The sequence below is a fragment of the Anarhichas minor genome, unplaced genomic scaffold (genome assembly GCF_050575085.1).
Source record: "Anarhichas minor isolate MPS153535 unplaced genomic scaffold, ASM5057508v1 ptg000058l, whole genome shotgun sequence".
In the NCBI taxonomy this organism is placed as follows: Eukaryota; Metazoa; Chordata; class Actinopteri; order Perciformes; family Anarhichadidae; genus Anarhichas; species Anarhichas minor.
The window spans coordinates 11785792-11808532 of NW_027466504.1; the positions used below are offsets into that span (position 1 = coordinate 11785792).

Genomic DNA, 22741 nt, shown 5'->3' on the forward strand with positions numbered 1-22741 from the left:
ATATCCTCACACCAGGAACTGGAAAAGACCCGCCTGCAGGAGCCCTGGGACTTTACTTTTCAGGAATATGTGAGTATTGAAATATTTCTCTTTTCATTTTTTCTTAATTATTTTTTTTCATACATTTTGACATAAATAGGGTTTGTATATGATGTCAGGTTGCTAATCAAAAGAAGGATTATTTTATGATTAGCGTATTTGTCTTTCTCTATTTTGGTAAAACCTGAGAACGATTGCATGGGCAATTCAATTCAGTGGACACACTCTTATCATCAAATAGATATCAGTAACCTTGGTAAACAAAGCAATTTAAATATTTTATCTTTACAAATCTTAAAATGACAATTTTACCAGTTTGGATTTGATATGTAAGGTTAGGCCAATAAATGTAATGTGACTCTTTTTTTCCCTAAATCTTTAGGATTCATTCATAGAAATACTTTTCAAACTAATTTGAGTGCCTGACTTAAATTTAACAGCCTACTGTACACTCATATATCAGTTAATCTGATTTCTTGAATTACTGATCTATTTAATTGTTGTACTGCAGGCACTTCTAGCTCCTGACTTCAAAAATTTAAAAATGCCAGCCTACAAAGAAATGCTGGGGTTTGCAGCACTTTTTGCCTTCCTCGGACTGACCCAATGTCAAAAGCTGCCAAGTAAGTTCAAATTTTTTCCCATACTTATTTGATGACTACAACATATTTACCACTGTATAAAAAGTAACACTAACACTGGATCATCCCCCAAAACAATACGCTGGTTCTATATTGTTGGACTTGTTAAACGTGCTGCTGCTATCTTTGCCAGCACAATCTTAGTAGGCCTTTTCTTGCCTAATAAACGCATTATATAAAACAGAACTGACAATAATCACAGGCATCATGTTAATTATCTGCAGTGACTATAGTTTTCCAGGCTGAACAGTGTACTACGGCACCATGACCAGCAGATGCCAGTGTTTGTCAGTTCATAGTCCATTGTTTGCCTTCACAGCAGTCAACCCAGAATCATGTCTCCTGCTCCTAGTGCCTGTGGGGACACTAGTAGGTCAACAGATCATCCTGGGTTTAAGCTGTGTTCATAAACCTTTGAAGCCCAGAGTCTCCGCTTAGTCTCCCTGTTACCATAAATACATTTGTTAAGCCAATGTTTTTTTCTACCTATGGTGTCCTACTCACAGATAAAACGGTCGGAAATAGTGTAAGCAGTGCTGAGCAATATTAATATCAGCAATAATGTTTTTCAATGTAAACTGCCGCCAATTTCAAGATGATTTTATTTTTTGTTATGCTGGCCTATTGACTGTAAAACATGGCAGTGAGAGACAAGCCTGCAGAGTTAGGACGCAGACAGAAGGTGATTTGAAAATCAAACGGGTGACTTGTTAACATGCAGTAAGAGGTATCAAGTTCTTCTTTGTTATAGATTCGTCTTTTGAGTTATTTTCTACTTGAGTCTTAATATTTGTAATCAGAATCTTTCAACAGCTCTCACCCACGCATTTTAATCGTAACACCACAGCCAAGCTGATCTCATTCAAACTGCAGCACAAACGTCCTGTGTTTGAAGTTCAGAAGCCAAATCCACTAAATCCGATAAACAGCCTCTTCCTGTTAATGGGTTTCATAAATGACCTCATTCTACCTGTGAAGAGATGGGATTATTGATGACAATGAGTAATGCATTCATTAAAAATGAATCAGTAATATCAGCGACTTAGAAGTAGTCCTGCAGCTTTGATGCTGAATCGTTGTGATGTCAAACTGAGCTCAGTGTTTGTTCAGGTTTTGATCTGCTGAAGGAGTTTCATGTGACTGAGTCGAAAGGAGTGAGGAGAGTGGACGGTTCTCAACCTGAGGCGGTGGCCTACCGCGTCAACCCCTCTATCCATCTCCGGAGGACCATGAGGTACAGTATTAGACTGCCTGAGCCCTGTTATTTCCAATGAAGCTGGAAAAATGATCAAAGACTAATTTAACACCGCCTGAAACCTTTGTTTTTACAGATCTGAAGTAGTTTAACTTCTCACCTGGCTGCAGTGACATAGAAGCGCACTCCAGGGTGTGTTAGTGTAATACATCGTGACAACTCTGCTTAGTTTAGTTTAATATAGGATCCCCATTAGCTTACATAACATTAATACAAATGAATAAAAAACGTACTGCTGACTCTCAACACAGCTCCCAGCAAATTCCCATTTGCTGGGCGTGGTTATAGGTGCAACAAAGCACACCCAGCAGCGTTGCTGCATGTGGTTAGAGACTTGAAATGTTCAAGCTGAGTTGTAGCAAAATAATGCCTTTCAGGCTGGTGTTAAATTACTCTTAAAACCATAAACATGCCAGCATTGTATTGTGACCATGTTTACATGCTGAGAGTTAGTATTTAGCTCAAAGCACCGCTAAGCCTCACAGAGCTGCTGTCGCCTCTTTGTCTTGTTTTTTAATGAAATCTTAAAAAGCCCTTGCAGGGAACGCAGCGCTGCCTACGGATCCTGAATTTTTTGCCCTTGACTTAAGTGGACATGTGCTTTGTTCAAATTGAAGAAACAAAGAATGTCTGTCTGCTAAATAGTGCATCGTCAAAAAAATGTTTACAAAAAGTTACAAAGAAATGTGTCGCATGCTAAAGTGGAATATAAAATCCATGAGCTCTGTTACTACTTATCCATGTTCTTAAATAATATTAAAACCCCTAGCTCTCTAACCCCTGACTCTTTTGTGACAGCGATGTGTATCCAGATGGACTTCCCTCCGACTACTCCGTCATCGCAACATTTAAGGTGACCAAGGACGCTGCCAAGAAATCCTGGGACCTATGGCAGGTCAGTGACCCCAAGGGTCGGGAGCAGGTCGGCCTGCGTTTCCAGGGTGAAACGCGCTCTTTAGACTTCTTCTACACCAGCCCCCGTGGGAGCCAAATGCTGCGGACCTTCCATGGCGTGGAACAGTTATTTGACGGAGAGTGGCACAAGTTGGCGCTGAGCGTGAAGGGCAGCCGGGTGAAGCTGCTGATAGATTGTGTAGAGGTCAGTGTGGAGTCCATTGATGGGCCGAGGCCGGTCATCCATCGGGGGTACACCTCCATCGTCAAGCGGGCTGCAGGAGATCGCTCTGTGTCTGTACGTTCACAGCTTAGATTTATATATATATTCTTAAGTCATCTTTCAACTTCCTTTGATTTGGGATACAACTTTGTTTCTCACATTATCTCCTGTCTCTTTCCAGGTCGACCTCCAGCAGATGGAGGTGTCATGTGACCCAGAGCAGGCTTATTCAGAGGGCTGCTGTGAGCTTTCCAGTGTGGTGAGTCAGCTCCCATTCAACATGGTTTCACTCTCTCTGTTGGAGATATGTTTTTGGTTTTAATACCCTTGCCTTGCCTTTCTATCCATGGCAGTGTGGAGGGTACGCAGAGATCGGCCTAACAGCTGGACGAGCGTCTTGCAAATGCATGCACGGACAACCCGGCATTCAAGGACCTCCAGGAACAAAGGTTAACTTACCTGTACAGTGAATATTGGCTGACCATCCTTAAGTTGAATCTATGTTGACGTATTTGTTTTATTCTTCTGCAGGGTCACATAGGTCTTCCAGGAAAAGCCGGAGACCAAGGAAGACAAGGAAACTGGGTAATCACATTTATTAAATGCCTCTCATGAAATATCAACCCTAGATGACCGGGTGAATGGTGTTTACTTGTTGCATTAGCATTAGCAGCATCCCCTTCCTCTTGCTGTACAATAAAGAGTTAAACTGAATTGTGTGAGTGGCATAGTAAAACTTGTATTCGCGAGACAGCAGCAAAGCTGTGGAAAGTGGCAATAGAAGTACAACTGAGACACGACAGGATGGAAACAGATCTGGAAGCAAAAAGCGCTTGGCGATAGTAAACATCGAGGCTCCTTTCATAATTTAAAAACTCATGTCCGCTTTGCAAAAAAGATTTAGGAGGAAGCCAAGGTAAACACACACTAATACGGATGTGACAATAAATTAGTTTTTGTCGTTCTGAAATTTCCATTTGCATCTTAAAACTGAGGCCCTGCCTGTTTAGAATATAAGATTTAACTCAAACTGGAAAGAGATCACAGGATTTCTAATGGTTTTGCTTTTCCATTTGGAGGACACTGAGCCAAATGTAATGAATCCCACACACCAGGCAGTTGAGCAATAACCCTACCCTCCAGTGTCTGGTAATGAGTAGCATTAGTGTGCCTAACTAGCGTGTGGAATTTGACTCTTGAATGTCTTTATTTTTGTGGATAAGGCTAATTAATTCCCCACAGGAAGATCAAATTATGAAAGAGCGGAGATGTTTGAGGAAATGATAATGAACAAAGTAGTCTGCTGCAGGAGCCAGTTACTCATGCATCAATGAATGAACAAATACACTCACATTGTGTCCTTCAGGGAGCCGCAGACGTGATTATTTCCACTTTAAATTTACAACTTGTTAATCTCTTCATGCTTAGCAGTCGGTGGTATGTTGGAGCAGATCTGAGAGTCTTTTGAAAACAGTCGAGAGAACATGTGTTTAAAGAAGGAGGATTATTTTTTCTTACGTATGTTATCGTTTGGCATTTAACATGGCCTTTGCACTCAAGGAAATCCCCCATGCTGCCTGAGCAAACACATGTAGGCCTCCAGACCCACGTACATTCAGAGCACATTTCCAGAGCTGTACACGCTACATATTCATGTCCTGAGTAGCAGCTGTAGCTCATCTGGGAGTAAACATCTGTCTTGTGTAACTCGTTGGAGTTTTGACCTCCTGCCAGCTTGTGAATCACAGAACCCCAACATGTTTATCTCCTCCCCTGCTGGCATCCAAGGAGGGCATTTCCTGGCACAGATATATGAACTGTCCATCTCAGGTGGTGGGTGGCCCTTTGTTCGTCAGAGCTATACTGCCTTAGTAGCGTGGTAAAGTTCACGGTTGTGCCTCACGCCGTACTGTCGGCCATCTCTGAGGTTTAACCTTCGCCCAGCCGACTCTGCTTAATAAAGTTAGGTGAGGTGGTCAAATAAACTGACAACACAAAGGCATCCTGGAAATTGTCTAATCTGTTTGTTGACTCAGTGAAATACTGCCAACTGGGAAACACTTTTCCTTGTACAACTGAGGAAGTCAGCATCTGTACAAACAATAGTCTGGCCCATTTTGCTATATTTATGACTTATGTTCCCTAAATCCTGCTGAACATGCTTTTGTATAGTTTCCACTAATGTTAGTGTGCCTGAAACTTGAAAACATGTTCACATTTATCCTCATTTTGCCTTATAATGTTTTACAGCTTATAGGAAACATTTTTCGAAAAACACTCATTTTCTTGCTGAGAGTAAGATGAGACGATCAATACCCATCTCATATCTGTGCTGGCTACAGCCATGAGATGGTTAGCTTAGCTTAGCACAAAGACTGGAAGCAGAGGGAAATAGTGAGCCAGTCGTTTTTACTCTCTGGTTTTATGCAAATCCATACAAACAAGATATACGTTTTAAAAAGTGAGCTTTTGTCGAGTTTCAGATCAGAAGATTAATGCCACTCCCATAACTGTCCGTTAAATAGGAGCTACAGCCAGCAGCTAGTTAGCTTAGCCTAGCTGGAAACAGCTAGACTGCAGCTCTCCAAAGACTTTAGTACAAAAACTGAACAATAGAAACATTTTATTGTTTTACATGGGTTATCTGCTGTGCTGTTTCTTGCCAAGGCACAGTGACTCCTGCCCTCACTGTCACATTTGCTGTTGTTGTTAAATGGTACACACAGGTTTTGCACTGCTTAAACAATGTGTAACATGTTAACTTGTGAGCTTTAGAGGATCTGTTAACGTTAAGTGGATTTTGTTACCTTGGACACCTTTGGAAATGGACATGGACAGAACCAGGCTCGTTTAAATTTTCCCCTCCTTCCAGTCTTTATGCGAAACTAAGCCAATCTCTCCTGGCCTGCACTTCATATTTCCTATGCAAGCATGAGACTTGCTAATTTCTCCCCTTTCTAATTTCGAACTCTAATTTCTGGATGTTTAACTAGATGAAAAAATGCTGTCATGTCTGAACAGTTTTTCTGTCTGATGTTTTTCCAAAATCTCCCAGAAGTCAGTGAGTTTCTCTCTGGAAACAGTCCTTAACGTTTTACATTTTACGGTCCTATTTCCCAAGATGGTCAATTCACAAAGAAATAGCTGCCGTCTTGAGATTGAGTAAAACTTGTCTTGCAGGGTATCCGGGGAAACACAGGAGACTATGGCAACATTGGCGAGTCCGGCCAAAAGGTAAGATCTGCCATTATGCTCCCACCAGGGTTTCAGTTCAGTTTGGCTTGTTCTCAGAACGCATTAATGAGACCTCACACATGTCCCCAGGGTGGAGAAGGAATCCAAGGCGAGAAAGGACTGAGAGGACTCTGGGGCCAAGTGGTAATTCATCATACTCAGATTTATCATTTTCTTTATCCTGAAATGTCGCAAATCTGTATTAATGACATGTTGTGTTAACAGGGAGACCGAGGTCCTGAAGGGCTGAAAGGATTAAGAGGGGCAGCGGGCTTCAAGGTAAACTCCTGCACTGGTTCAGACTTTAATTAGACCTCTTTCATTATGCAGCCAGCTAATGAAGTTACAGACTTTTCATTGGATTTCTGTTCAGTTCCCAGTTAAACTTTATGGATAACCCTTAATGTTGGCATTCTGACTAATTAAAGGGAGTTCGCGGACCATCTGGAGACATCGGAGAGACAGGACACCTGGGAGGAGTTGTGAGTTAACCTTTCAGACACAGCGGTAAGCCCCTTTGAAATGTAATTATAGTATTAATAATATTTTGGCCTCCTCAAAGGGTGCTAAAGGCGACAAAGGACACGAAGGGATTCCCGGATTTCAAGGAGTTAAGGTATACATGTTTCCTTCTTTTCTGTCTCCTTTTTAATCTAGATACTGTGATTGAATTCCATCATGCTTGGATTTTTTTAGGGAGAAAAAGGGACCACTGGTGTAGCGGGGCGTGCCGGTTCCAGAGGAAAGCAGGTGGGTTGTTGTCTGTTCAATAATCCATGATGGGACTCTCCTTATTCTTTGTCCGCTACCTTCAAAATTCCCTCACGTGAGCACGGATAGCCAGAGAATAATTTTGAATGTGGTAAAACATTGGAATAGAGCAATGTTTTTGGCTTACAATATTAGTTCACGTGGCTGGATTTTGGCTGAGATCTGAGGATCTGTAAGCTGGTGAGACACTGAAAGAATGATAACCTACTAAATCGTATATGAAGGCAGGCTCCCTGCTTCACCATGTTGCTCACTGAAGTAAATGTGTTGCATATAATGTATAACTTGTGATACTCCATATGATGATTCGACAGGGTATTGTGGGAGATCCTGGAGAGAGGGGATCTAATGGAGAGAAGGGGACGCCAGTATGTATCACAAATGAATCACATTGACATGGAAATGATGTGTTCCTATTTGTTCAATTTGATTTTCATGAATATTCAAAAGTTGCTTTATATTGATGGAATTGTTTTTTTGTCTGAACTTGTGAAAACTAGGGGATCCATGGACCTGCGGGCAGAGCTGGCACCATTGGACCGAAGGTGATTCACTGCTGACACACCTGAGTGCTCTCTTACACCCCCACAATCATGTGCCTGTTTTATTATTATTATGATATTGTCTACCCAGGGCATTGTTGGAGATCCGGGCCTATCTGGCAGAGATGGTGATCTAGGAATAGAGGTATTATGTTCTGCTGATGATGATATGTTCAGGATGAAGTTCAGAAGCAGTGCAGGCGTGTTATGTTAAGTGGTATCTATCCCTCACAGGCTTATCAAGGACCACAAGGTGTCAGTGGAAAACTCGGACGAATTGGAGTAAAGGTAACTTGCCGTTCTTGTTTGTTTTTGTATATAAAAGTTCACAATTGAGGTGTTTTTTTGCAGGTACATTTGTTGTGCTTTGTGTCTTTCACAGGGAGAGAAAGGCCTCTTTGGGCCAGCAGGAGAAATGGGTCCCCAAGGCCGAACTGTAAGTCACTTTTTCAGAAGACAAGCACATAATACATTTTGTACGTAAAATAGTTTGCCATCTTAAAGGAAGACAACAAAGAATAAAGCAGTCCCTTAGGTCGGTTTAATAAATGTTTTATTCTCGAGGGCCCAAGAGGTTACAAGGGTTCTGCTGGGAAGCCAGGAAGACCTGGATTTATCGGCCCACCGGGACCTACTGTAAGTACTCCAGATGAATTTCCGGAACTCCTCCAAAGACTAGTTCATTTTCCTCAGGCCATTGAACCATGTCATCTCTTCACAGGGACACATGGGTGTGCCTGGAAAACCAGGGTCCAAGGTAATCCATCCTCATCCATTACCCATTAGAAATTAAAAAATGACATCAAAATCACAATTTAGTGCCACAAATAGCTGTTCAAGAAATATTTATTGGTTCATGAGCTGAATGCAATCGCATCAGGATCACTTAAAAGCTGTATAGTGTCCTGACCTGAAAATTACTTTCAGCATCAATGTGTTTGATAGATACTCTATCCATGGAGCAGAACACCTGTGAAATTCAGATATATCAAATATTTGCAAGCTTCTAAATACAATTTTTTATTTGCCTTTTGCAGGGTGACACAGGAATACAGGGAATCCAAGGAGTTAAAGGTGGCCAGGTACTACCTAAATATATTCCATCCTCTCTGCTCATCATGACATCCACTTTGTGGTTGCTGTTTTTTTGTGGCCAAACCTAACAGGAACTTTTTCTTTTAAGGGGGAAAAAGGAGTTAAGGGCCCAAAAGGAAAGGTGAGCTGTGATTCTTTTGTCAACTGCGATGAGTTGGGTCACTAAATGGAGCAGTCATGCAGGTGTGTGTTTTGTACTACTTTGATATTCCTGCCAGACTATCAACATTTCATGCTACATTCATCACATTCTCTGTTTGCAATCTGAATAGTCTGAAAAATCTAACATCAATCCATCAAATTACATTGCAGACATATGTAGAGCGTCTGTAGATGTGATGAGGGCAGTGACACCCACAATTCCGCCAAAATGAATATCACACATTTAAATGCTCTCCAGGAGGTTTGATTTGTTTTTCATGAAAATGTACAGTTTGTTTATGCATTTGTGTATTTTTCTACATTTGCAGGTTCTTAAATTTTTAATTTTATGTTCACACTTTTACTTCCATTTTACATCTCTAGAATTGACTTTTACCACTGAGATTCTGTTACTTGCTAGTTTGCTTCACTGTTTATGTTACTCTGTTAGTTACTATATTTTATTATTATATAATATTCATATGGCATAATAAGCATTTTAAGCTGTTGTGTCCATGCTGAACAGATATCTCATTGTATTCTGATGGATGGATGCACTGGCTCTAGGTTGGAGACCGGGCTGAGCAGGGTCCTCAGGGAGGACGGGGGAAGCGCGGCCCGGCGGGCCCACCTGGACGATCAGGTCCTGTCGGAGTCAAGGGGGTTCGAGGTGAAGGAGGACTAGATGGCTTTCAAGGGCCCGCGGGTCCACCAGTAAGTTAAATACAAGCCTGTATTTTTTATGTGGCTGATACCACAAACATTAAAGAGCTACAGTATCAGTCTCTACTATAATCGACACTTCATCTATCTGTCTAACTGACTGGCACCCACAGTGTTTGGTAACAGCTTTGGTGTCAAAACCACATTTAAAGAGTTCCATATTAGCCTGTAGTTATACATGACTCACAGCAAGGGTTTCATTTAGTGTGGCTATAAATCCATAATGAGCCTCAGGAAATATTGTTGGCTTCAGTTCTTCATCGCATTTCCTCTGAGTGGCAGCCATTGCTTCAGCGTGCCCCGTCCTGTAACACTGCATATTACATGTCCCACAGTTGGGTCCCTTCCAGTGATGGATGTGGAAATGATTTGTTACACAGGGCCCGACCCTCCCTGCTCAACACGTGATCGAGGTTTGTAAGAAAGTGATCCTGGAGCAGATGTCCACCTTTGCCAACTCAGTGAAGAGGACTTGTGCTGCAGTTTGTCCTCTGTATGGAGACGTGCCCATGGGTGCCCCCGGTCCCATCGGACAGAAAGGACCCCCCGGACCTCTTGTAAGTTTTACAGTTTGGGTGTTCATTGTTCAATCAGCCTGCAGCGATCATTGCCTTAGGTTTCACCTCCTCTTTTTTTAGGACCTTTAGCTGAGACACGCTGCCGGAGCGCTGTACATTCTCCATACGTTGTTCACCTTTGTCTCCCTGGCTGAGTAAAATGCAAACACATTGAAAAGGTCTGGACTGGACTGAAGTATTTGGCAGAAAAGCTTGGAATGAAAACATTACGGTTTTCCACGTCTCCATGAGGACAAATAAGGACTCACAGACATAGACACTTGGTCTGTGTTGAATGTTTTTTGGAGAGTATCAAGGCTCTCGTTGGATTGGAAAGCCTTTTCCACATTATTATACAGAGTAGAACCGATTCATGTCCCACAACTTCTTTAATCACAATGACTCTCAGGCTGATAAATGCTCTTGACTATATGAAATAATATTCTACAATATTAGATTATGGCCAGTAAGCCTCATGTTGTGGTGTTCAATGCCAAACCAAGAACAGTGATGTATTGGTAGTGTGCAAGGTTTTCCCAACAATGTATTATATAATCAGCCAATGAATCCTTTCAGTTTTTCAGCTGGTCAGAAGTGTGTGAAACCTAAATTGATGACTTGAAAAGATCACCTAAGAAGAAAACAGTGCAAGATTTACACAGTAAACACAAAAGATTAACAATGTATTTTCCTACTGATGGTGTTGACAGGGTGACCCTGGTAATAATGGTGTTGATGGAGAAGTGGGCCTGCCGGGATTCTACGGAGAAGCCGGGGACCTGGGCCGAAAGGGAGAAACAGGTGTGAAAAACAAACCTGACAGATTTGGATCCTTTACTCAAACCTGCATTAATTGTTTTGTTGGTCAATTAGTGGCAGGAGAACAAGCTGTAAACATATCACTAACATATTATCACCTTATAAAGTTGAGCAAACATTTGCTTATTTACACTTCCAGCAGATATGGAGCAACATTACATTGTTTCTCTACCTGATGAACTTACAAAATCTACCTTTACTGTTTTATACTGTTTACTTGCTAGTCGCTCATTTTTTTCTGTCTGCTGTCTGTTGCTGAGCAGGTAGAGTACAGTAAGTATGTGCCTTATCACAAAAAAACAGCAAAAGTGCAATATTTCCCTCTGAAATGCAGTCAAGTCAGACTCCAGTCAAGGTTTTTCTAAAATTGCACGTCATTGAAATACTTGAATGCACCTTCTTCTTTTCTTTACACCACTGGAATATACCTTCTATCATGTACTGCACTGTACGAAACTGCCGAATCAAACACTGTAAAGCCGGTAGGCAAACGTGTACATTCTCGGCTCTAATTTATGGTTGGAGGCCTGGGCATGATGTCACACTCATGCCACATTCCTGTGCCAAGTCAATGAAATTGAAGAATATTTACAAGGTGTTTCAAACGTTTATTTAACAACGATCTCAGTAACACATATGGTCTTTTAATCAACATGTATTTAACATTATTGAGTGGAGCTCAGTTCTGGGGGAATAGCATTTCTGCCTCTCTGCTGTCGAGACCAATGTGTGTGTGTGTGTGTCTGGCTTGCAGGTGACAGAGGAGAGAAAGGTGATAAAGGACCCAAGGGTTATGGCCTACCTGGCTACTTTGGAGACCAGGGATCAAAGGGTAAATCAATCTTACAATACTACGATACTATTGTTCGATGACTCGGTTAAAATGAGGCCTTAATAGATGTCCACATCTGGGCCCGTGCGTCATTTTACAAACTATATTCAGCCGAGTCTGTGCTTCCAAGGAAGCGGGGGAGTAGAGTTGTTACTGTAAGAGGAGTGTGATATTTGCCAAAAAAGAAAACAATTTTCTCTGTAAATGCTCTGTTGTTGGAATCTGTGAAATAGTCTTAGTCTGCTAACCGAGCAGACAGAGAGGCCTGAAGACTAAACATGTTTGTCTTAATCGCAGGTCAGCGCGGACGTCCTGGCAGAGCCTTTAACGGCCAGCCAGGGAAGCAGGGTGAGAGGGGACACGTGGGCCGGCCTGGACTCAGGGGCCACGCAGGTCTCAGAGGATCTCCAGGTGTTTGTGTCACCTCTGGGTGTACTCAGCTGAACACCATCAGCGGGACCCCTCAGCCAGCACCGCGGAGGTTGAGGAATCGCCCATAGAGGAAAAAAAGAGGCTGTGTGGACGGTGAATTGAATATTGAGCTTAAAGGAGGAAAACATGGTCGATTGTTGTTTGTTAATATGTATGTTTGTTCGAATAAATTGACATTTTCATGTAAATATGCATCCCAACTGAACTTCTGGGAACAGTTTGATCTATGTGATTTGAAGAGTGGTAACAACATATATTTGTATAAAAAGGCCGTCTGCGTTTTTATCCATCATTTTATTTAAACTGATTTCACATATCTGAGTTGTCTTTAAACATCTGTTCTTTATAATAAAAAAATCTTAACTTATACTCCTGTTTTATAGACCATTGTGTGAAAGCATACAGACTAAACCTTCTCTTAAAGCCCCCAAATGTAGGATTTAAAAAAACTATACATTGTGCGCTATGGCAGACAGCAGTGCCTCCAGCTTCTGGATCTGTAAGGTGATTTTAGTGTAGTGGTCACATTCTGTATTGCAGCATCACTGATGCATACTTGCACAAAAATACTTTTTTGCAGTAACAATCATTACTGTTGGACTGGCTGTAAAACACGGAATACATTTTTCTGAGTGCCACAAGGACCCCAACGTGACTCTTCGTATCATCAGAAATATATCCTTTTGGTGTAATAAAAGTCTTGTTAGTACATTTCTTTTTTTTCATTCATGTGAAAAGTTAGCCAATAATTCAGCTAGCTTGTTCACAAAGAAGGCCTCTAATGAGCATGCTCTAAAAAAAAAACAAGTGGAAGGCTAAAGAACTTTGCTGGTGTGTATGCAGCCAGTGAACAACTTTCCTCGAATGAGGCGCCATATTGCAACATAGTATCGAGATTTCTTATGACTCACTGTTGGCCCCAGAACCCCACATTGTGAGATTGGGGATGCAGTGGTGTGCTATGTAATAGAATCAGGGACGGTACCTTTAACTTTAACGAAGCTCAGTGCATCTCCACAAGTGGAAGGTTTGTAAATCATAATGATTTCTGCCAATTGTGTTTTATTGGATTGCAAGGATTATACATGAGTTTAGCTGTCCACAGTAAACTTCATGACCTACAACCTGTGCTTTTTTCTTTTTTGAGACGTTGTTGTAGCAATGAGAGCAAACAATGACACAAACAGCAATGTTTCCCACATGGTTCCTCGGCAGATACTGTTGTAGCGCCGTTGCTTCACAGCAACACAGAGCTGCTTTGATTCCTGGCCTGTGACAACTTTCCAGCTAATAAAACCTGCCGGTCAAGTGGAATGGAGACTCTGAATTGCTCGAGGTGCAGCGTCTGTCGATCTGTATTAGCCGTGCAATGGAGCGACGCCCTGTCCAGGGCTTTTTCCCTGCTTTGTGATCAGTGTATGCTGAGAGAGAAAGGACTTAAACTAATGATTGTTTTCCACAGCTCCAGTCTAATGGAGAAACACTTCTAAAGGCAGAAACCCACAGGGAGGTCTGCATGTGGCTCTTCTCCGTGTCTTTCCTGGCTCTCATTTGTTTCCTCTGAGAAGCCCATCGACTGTAGATCGTCATCCACCACCCCCTCTGCGACTGCAGCATCATGTGTGCCATGCTGCCCTGGATGCTACGGTCACCTCTGTCATGGAAACTATTACTAATCCACGATTATCCTCTAATTTTTCTTTCTGGGCTCAACCACTTGCTTCAGACATTGCTCACTATTTATCTCTGCGGCAAACCATACAAGTGATCAAGATAAATACGGCTTAATGCATGTGAGCTGATTAAAACGATTCAGGACGGTTGAGCTTCAAAGGGATGGCACAGGATCGGAGGATATTAACGAGAGAGGTTTGATGTTGTCCTCAGGCAGTTCTTTAAGAAGTTTCAGAGCAACTGCCAGACACTGCAAATGTTAGTTGATGTCAGCAATAAGCCAAAAGCGTTTTCTAGAAGTGACAGTGAGCAGAGTGCAGATGCTGTTATGCCCAACTGTAGATTTAATTAAATATCCTGACACAACTTTTTAACCACATTCAATATTTAACATATTGGCAGAATGAGATGCTGCTCTGTGAGTGGAGACATGAGCATTTATGGTTAATTTGAATTATCATTATTATAATGTAAAATGTTTGTGCAACCCAATTGCATATTAATCATTTTATTAATTTAGCTTATTAGCAGACTTAAAACTGATTTCTCGGTTATAAAATATTCAGTTTTTGAGTTGCGTACAAAAATGTTCTCTCATGATCATGTGGGAAATAGTTAAAGGGCAGTGCAAGACTCTGTGAAAAGGCCTTTATTCATTGTGTCTGAAGCTGTTGGGCCATATCATGGGAGCAGTTATTAACTTGCAGCCATGAATAGCCAAACAGAAAAGAGACTTTTAACTGGTTTTCAAGCCTCTTTGATCCGTCTTTTTCTCCACATGAATGCCTGAGGGCAAATGTCTTATCAATCAAATGAGTTTAGTCATCAGTTGAGTGGAAATAGGAAACATTTAAAGCTCTTTGACATCTTTGCACGGATTTTACTGCACCAATATAGATATTTTACATCCATTTAAAACTTTGTATGCCAGAGGAGCGCATGTTTTATACGCCATTCACACAAAACCATGTGGAATGCACAAACTGCTATGCTATGTTGGCAAAAAGCAGTTTTCCTTCCTGACCAGTGGTTCCCAACATAGGGGTTGAGACCCCTATAGGGGTTCGCAAAATCAACCTTGGGCGTGACATAATGATTATCCTGTTATGAAATAAGAATAATAAGCTGCCACTGGATCACAAAGTCCTGGAGTGATTGAACAAATAGAAAGAAAATATTTTTTAGGCCATGATTGTGCTTGAGATAATGTTATGTGCCCATTCAATACAAAATGAACTGAGCTCATTGACTTGTTAGGATTTGATTGCACATGTTGATTATAGCTGCTTTGTTTTGTTTAGGTAGCGCCCCTATTTTATTCACTTTGAACGTGCAATTACACAATTTACGTGAACTAATTATGTCACCTGTTCCCACAAGATAATGAGCTGTTCAATTTTGTCAAATGATCAAATTTCTAAACTGTCTTTACATGTGTTTAATTTACTCAATCATGCTTTGGCAATTTATTTCAATTACAGCAGATTTGCTGCTTTTTTTCTTCAATTTAAAAGGGTGCAATACAAACAGTGTCCTGTTCTCCTAGCATGGGCCTTATTAGCTAACATATTTACCATGCAATCTTGATTAGCTCACTGCTAAATGCAATCATTGCCACATTTCCAGTTATGAACACAGTCCACATTCATATTGATCAATGTGTCGGTCTCAGAAGACAACTCAGTGACGTATTGTAGGAAAATAAGCACAGGGATTTTCTGTGTTTCCTTCATGTTGGTTACAAACCAGAGACTGGTACATGGAGACAGAAGATTAGTCAGCATTGGAAAGTCCACTCTTACCAGCAGGGTGGCCACTCCCAGGCTCCAAACACCAACTCAGTATTTGCCTCTGTGATCCAGCAGAGTGTGCTGAGGCTCAGGGTCAACGAGGCCGTCACGCCGACACCATTGCTGCTCAATCAGCATGAGATGACGTCTGAAGACATCTTTAGCACTTCCTGTCAGGGGAGCTTTTAACACATCATTGTTTGATGATTTTCATTGACCGTGTCAGCAGTAGGAGAAGAAAAACGTTCCCTCAAGGTGAAGGAAGCAATAACCAATTTTAAAACACTTTAAGTCCTGTCAAAAGCAAAAGTTATTTTTATGGAGAAAGGCCCTCTTCAGATGTGTTATATTGTTATATATAGTATTTTAAAGTATGGATTATCATTATTAACACATGAGAAGCATGTTAAAACAATTGGTGACTTTATAAGATGACCATATGTATTGTATGTAAAATCATAGTAAAGTAATTATTAGTTGTACTATAGCTGTCAGATAAAACCATCAGTAAAAAGTAAAATATTTGTGAAAGCTAGTATAGTACAGTCTAAGTACAGAGTGGCATAATATTAAAATCATATTTAAGTATAGAACGTGAGTAAATACTTTGCACCCATAACCATAATGAAAATTTCACATAAAGAACTAAATTTGTATTGATTGAACTGTATTTTAAATATTATAATGAATGTATTGAAAAGGTTATTTATTCTAATTCATCTGACTCAACCCTCTGAACCTCAAGATCCACCAGCGGGATAGAAAATCACGTTTTCTTTGAACAATCTCAAAACTACACTGTTTATCATAGCCAGAAGCTGTAATGACCGTCACTACCATCAGATTTTCATCTTTCTGACGGTCCTTGAAGCCATGATTGACTCGGCTGAGACCAACAGTCACGTAACAATAATTCCGTGAATCTTCGACAGAACTGCATGCTGCAGAGCACAGTGATGAGAGGACAGGAGAGGCTGCAAGTAGATGTTGTAAAAATGTTAATAGCTCAATATGTATAGCATGCAGAGCCTCTTTTTACCCCCCAACATTGGTAAGACTTGTGGACACGTACCCAAATGTTGGATAAAGATTTAATTGTTCATTTGTTGAATTATCAAAGAAATTCAACTTGCATTTTTTCCTTTTTTTTATGATTTATTGCATGGTAACTTTGTTATACGGCACAAAAGACAGTTTTGAGTTCTCTCTTCTTGTAGCCATGCTCGTGCTGTTTCCATAGAGGTGCAGGACTGTGACAGGAGCAAGCAACGTCCCAAAACTGCCAATGCCGTGACTTGTCAAAATGAGTTGCTTTTTCACTTTTGAAAATGACTTTAAAATATTGAGAAAATCAATCTTATATACTCTCCTGTACTGCACTGTAGTGAACAACAAAGAGAGCCTGCAAACACCGAGGCTGCTCTTTGTTGATGCAGAGCAGGCTGTCACGGAGCACAAACATGATACAACTTGTTAGAGTGGATTCAACTGAGATCTGCCTGCTCTACTGATAGCAGTTTCAGTTCTGCATTTCTAACAACTTCCAGCTGTTCGTGCAGAAACAGCACTGCAGTAGCTTTTCACACCTTGTTCATTGCTGACTTGTAAGAACATAATCTGCTGTCCATTTGGGTGATGAAGTGGAATTTAAAAAGGAGTAGTGTGATACATTGCTGAGCACTTGAGGACCTGCTGAAGGTACCATGAGCAGTACAGTATTTGTGTCTCAGTATACTAACGTTTGTTGGCTGATCCGGTGCTTGTTCTGCATCCAGAAAACTCCATGTTCTCTGGTTATGCCCCTAGCAACCCAGACACGATCCAAACCCTTAACACTTGGAAGGAGGCAGTGCTCATTACTATTATTTTCCTTTTGGACTGTCAGAGATGGGCTGTCTGCTTCACTATTGCATGCTCTCCTTATCTGCTTCTCTTTCCACCCATGGTAATTGAGGGTGGCTGTAGGCCAGTAAAAGTCTGGAGCGAGGGTGGGGGGGGGGACAGAGAGCTGCTGGAAAGGGCAGGCTTTCATTCAGTAGAGAAACATGTGCGCACTTCTCCCTAAATTCAGTTTCTGTAAACCCAGGGCTGTGAACAGTGTTGATCACTGGCTCTCAATGAGAGGATTAACAGGAACTCACACAAGGGCTTGGACGCTTACCGGTAACCTTTTGCTTACTTTCTGTCTTTTTGTTTGGTAACTTATTGTATTTCAGAATTTTAAAAAAATGTCTCATTTGCAGTTAGAGGTTTTGGGTGTGTTTTTATGCATGACGATGTAAATGTCATATTTACTTTATCAATAGACATTTACATTCAGAGTATTAGAATCTATGAAGGCAGTTTTTGATCATTAAAGTGATTTTTTTTGGGCTGATTTTAGTGTATTTAATATATTTTTCAAGTAACAATTTTTGCACAGTGTCAACTTTTACTTTAGCGTCCTTGACTCTGTGCTGCCGCAGTTGCACATTGAAGACATTAAGTCCAGTTATCAGTCCCTTGTTTGTGCTACTGTCATGCAAAGAATGAATGGAATCCGCTCAAGATTTCTTTCCTGGCCATTGTACTTCTCGTAAAAAAAATTTCTTTCATATTTCTTGAATCTGTGCAAGCCTCCTGCACAGTGCACCACTGTATTGCATGTATTGTACTCATAGTTTTTTTTTTACAGATGTGAGAACAGCATATACACAAATAACAAAAGCTTTTGAGAGTGGGCAGCGATAAGAACTATATGAGCAGAGGTTCTACAAGACATTATTTAAGCTTTGGATTAGTCAAAAACAGATTTCTACGGATAGGGCTTGGCTTTTCCTTGCTGCTTGAAGAAGTTGGCAGGAATAAATCCCCCTGATCTTGGCAACTGTTCAGCAAGACCAGCAGTTGTTGTTTCTGGAATGAAATTTGCAGCAGATAAGTATAACTTCAGCAAGTCAAGGGGAGTTAAAGCATGCAGATGTGTTACTTAAGGTACAAAACAAATAGAACGGATCTATTTTTTCCTCTCGGAGCTTCATAATTCAAACACATTGTTATGATTTCCTGCTACATGTCAAAATGTAAATTTTGAAGGGAAGTATAACTTGTTAAGCACAAAATCTGTGGTACAGTTTTTAACATATGTGTGATGACTCACACATATGAAACCCACCTTGAAAGGGAAATGTGAAAACAAGTGACATGTTAGTGTATTGGGAGAAGTCATTTGTTCAGCAGCTTCCTGAATGACATTTCCAGCTGGAACTAAACTGTGGATACGTCTCACATGAATCTTATTGAGATTGAAAAGTATTGCAACAAAACAACTGGCTGAACCTAGAATCAATGCCATGTGGTGGTTACATTCACAGAGTTACAGTTCTGCCATTCAAACACCAAAACCTTGAGCTACAAAGTATTTGTGCTGCCCCAATAACGTCAGAGATCAGTGGAGTCTGGTACTAACCTGCAACACTAGTGCACCTGTTTATTCTACTACATTATGCATGCATTAAGCATTATAGCATAGCATGCGTAATGTTGCGTCTTTATTCCTGGACGGAAGGTTGTTTCCCTTCATCGTAACTAAATTACATGTGTTTAGTCAAAGTCCACAGTCGGAATTTCACTGTCCGATGGTGTAAATCAATTCCATGTGGCTCGAGCAGAGGTGTAGAAACACTTCGTTTGGGGAAAGTCAGTCGAGGGGAAAGTCATCCTGACTGGAGCCAATGAGGGGTTTTCCAACAACCTCCTCCAGCTCTCTAGCGGGGAAAAATTCTGAAGAAAACGGCTTGCAGAGAACTATGGCAGCTAAACGCCTCCTTCAACTGTGTTACTTCAACCCTGAGTTTACACGGTGGAAAAATTCAGTCATGTTAAAGAGTGTGACCCCTCTTTGGCTGCGCAGGAATAAAAGCTTTTGGGAGGCCAAGGGGTCATGTCCTAGCCACTGTTTTGTTGACCCTCACAATCAGATATAGCTATATAAGGACAATGGTCAGTTCCTTCCTATCAAGTTCCTTCCACCAGTCCTGCTTCTTCTACTGTACGCAGCATATCTGGTCTTCATTTGCAACTCCCTCCTTTTAGGATATCAGCAGTTTCTTTCTTTCACATGCTGAAAAATGTAGAAGATAATTGAACACAGAAACAACACAGGATAAACCCTGTCTACCCTCTGCTCACATGCACAATGTAAACACCAACTTTTATTGTTTTACCTGGTTCCTCATATCTCAGTTCATCTCTAATTCCATGAGCATGAACATAACCATTATTATACTCCACAAAGTTTGCAATTTGTCACATGTTGCACTTTGCTTGACATTGCTTCATTAAAATTTGAGTGGGATTTGTGTTCAATATTTGAGTGCCAAGGCATATCCAAGACTATTATCGTCAGAAACATAACAGATTGGGCAATTTGTTGAAATGGCTTAAAATGGCCCTCTTGTGGTTGTAGAGAGTTTACTGCCATGCTAGCTTTGAGTTAAATGTAAATGTCAGCATGCTAACATACTCACAATGTCAACACGCTGTTCAGCAGGTATAATTTAAAGCATGTTCACCATCTTAGTTTACTGCAATCATTAAATAAAAAGAAAAGCTGAGGATGTTGTTAGTTTTGCAGGTATTTGTTCATGAACCAAATAGAAATGTTAACCTGATGACAGCGCTAGATGAAAAGTAAGGGGATCACCAAAGTCATATATGAATTGGGACAACATGGATATCAATGCAAAATTTAGCAATTTCCACTAAAAATCCACAACCAAAAATGTCCCTAACCTTAAAGGTGCATGATCCGAGATTGGGAGCATTTCCAGTCAGCTCTAAACGGCTCTGAATATATCAATGGAGAGCCGGTGTCTTACAGCTAGATGGCTAACGGTGCTATAGTGCTGACAGACCTAACAATGTTTACCTGAGGGGGAACCGATGGGTGGGTGATAAGCTTCTGCTACGACGCTGTTGGTCGGATCGGCAAAGCTGTCACTGCTGTATGAGAGCAGTGCAGAGCAGGAAAACCTCACATGTATAGATACACGCTTGATAAATAGATCAGATGCCATATGTAGATATTTTACTTGAGGGGCCTGAGAACACCATCATTTATCTGACAGTCACATAACATCAAGGTTATATCGGGACATCAGCTGCTATGTTTTGACACGATTTTTTTTTGAGTTCCTGGACAAGCATTTCAACAGTCAGCACTCAGCCACACAGCAAGCATGTTGCTGTGCAGGTGTAGAGTGAGGAGCCTTAAGGGCTGGGCACATCAGCAAAATCATTACTGGTTGAGTGAATCAGTCAGGTACAGAATGGTTGTAGGGCAAAACATCGGCACAAGGGAGTGGATAAATTAGGAATATAGAAGAAGAGCTGGAGGGAGTTGAAAGGTATTGAAGCAAACCGAAAGAGATTTATCATAATAATGTACAAATTGTTTCACTAACATGTTCCCAAATTGTATTAAAATAATAAGTATTTTAGCAGCAGGTGATGGTAACTGGTTGAAATGTCTTCATCTGCTGAAGGAAGGTATTATGGTGTTATCCATTAGGGAGGTAAAGTGTAGGAGTGAAGCTTTTCTGGGCAGTCGTGTTGTACAGTATTCTGGCCAAGGGTGGGCAGAGACTGGCAAATGGCAGCAGATTTGAGGAAACAGCCGATAATCCCACAGGAAACAGTGAGCACTGGTTTAAGGGCAGTTGTGGTCAGAAGTTCAGTAAATTGTTTATTTAGTAAAGCTGGCAGTGCCATGTAAGGATGTGGTGGATGAGGCTTGAAAGGAAAATGCTTAGGTGTACTGTGGCTGTGCAGCAGGACTGGAAAGATGAAGCGTGCCGCATGGAGGTTGGATGCAGAGCTCAAGAGTATAACTTTGTGGTTCAAGTAAGTGAATTAGAGATTTGTGGGAAGCACAGCAGAGTCTGTGGCAGCAGTGGGAGGTAGTAAGTGAATATCACTTACGAAAAAGCAAACATGGGCTGAGTGCTGAATTTGCACTTGATGGCGCCAGTGACAACTGCCTGCAGCTGATTTCAGCATTAACTCTGACAAACCCACTGCGCTCTACCTGCTCAGCACCAAACAGCAGAAGTTAGCCTCTAGTTGGTGAACATAGTGGAGCACTTAGCAGCTAAAGAGCAAGATATCTTTCCCTGGCGCTAGAGACCAAAAACAGAGCTAACAATATTGGACTAACACCCCCTAAGGGAATAGTACTGACTTCATATGAATGTACATTCGCCATATCAACTTCATAAGGTGATGATATGTCAATGTTGTTGCACTGCCTCAAGTGGCCGAAAAATCAAACAATGCAGTTTTAAGATCTTGTCTGATTAAACCATAAGTATTTAAATGATTTTTTTCTGTCTTAGATTAATTGTTTAGTGTTGTTGTCCATTATTTTGACATTTAGCTGCCGTTTCTTCTACTTTCAGTTTTTTTTACCCTACCTTTCGTAATAAGATTTGAATTACCGTGCTTATCTGTGCTTCACTTGTGCCTTGACCTAAGTGCAATATGCAGACAGTATTGTTTGCACCAAGGCAGCTTATATGTGCACACTCCTCTGTACTAATGCCTATCCTGGAGACAGCCAGGCTTCTACAAAATGCACAGCTCAGTTGATGAAAAATCGAAATCATAACCTGTCCTGCTGTAAAATAAAACTGTTGAGTCACAAAACCTAACCAAAAATAACTAGCAACGATCAAATTAATTAATATGCAAAATGTTTGAAAATGAAACAAATGATTACAGTGTGAATGTATGCATGGACTTCCTGCTGTCATGCTTGAGTCATACACATTCATACAAAGCTTAATCAGATCACTTTCATATAACATTTAGGGTCAACTTTACCTCAATGCACAAATGCGGCTTTTTTGTATGTATATACAATGCTTGAATAATTTATTGTTTGAGAATAAATTCATAATTAATACAATGAGTGGGATAGTTTTGTGATTGAAGTCTATGGAGAGGGGATGGGCCAGAATAAATGGCAGCCAAACATCTCAATAATGGAAAAAACGTCTGAGGAATTAACCGTCTCAAATGCTTGCATTGTCCTTTTTCTT

General features: G+C 40.9%; 1 protein-coding gene across 1 annotated transcript; it reads left to right on the forward strand.

Annotated features, from left to right (window-relative positions):
• Nucleotides 1-583: 583 nt before the first annotated feature.
• LOC142933216 (uncharacterized) lies at nt 584-12266 on the forward strand. The gene is made up of 26 exons (XM_076077352.1): nt 584-662; nt 1791-1914; nt 2734-3127; nt 3234-3311; nt 3406-3501; nt 3584-3637; nt 6233-6286; nt 6377-6430; nt 6512-6565; nt 6715-6768; nt 6849-6902; nt 6983-7036; nt 7372-7425; nt 7558-7602; nt 7691-7744; nt 7834-7887; nt 7982-8035; nt 8164-8235; nt 8321-8356; nt 8637-8681; nt 8783-8815; nt 9403-9549; nt 9939-10115; nt 10826-10916; nt 11689-11766; nt 12064-12266. The coding sequence occupies exons 1-26, from the start codon at nt 584-586 to the stop codon at nt 12264-12266; spliced, it is 2292 nt and encodes a 763-aa protein (XP_075933467.1).
• The last annotated feature ends 10475 nt before the right edge of the window (nt 12267-22741 follow it).

Excerpts from the sequence above, each read along its gene's own strand:
- LOC142933216 (XM_076077352.1), top strand. The coding sequence starts at position 584 with ATGCCAGCCTACAAAGAAATGCTGGGGTTTGCAGCACTTTTTGCCTTC. Across the intron at positions 3,638-6,232 it reads AAGGAAGACAAGGAAACTGG|GGTATCCGGGGAAACACAGG; the intron begins GTAATCACATTT and ends CTTGTCTTGCAG. Across the intron at positions 7,426-7,557 it reads ATGGAGAGAAGGGGACGCCA|GGGATCCATGGACCTGCGGG; the intron begins GTATGTATCACA and ends TGTGAAAACTAG.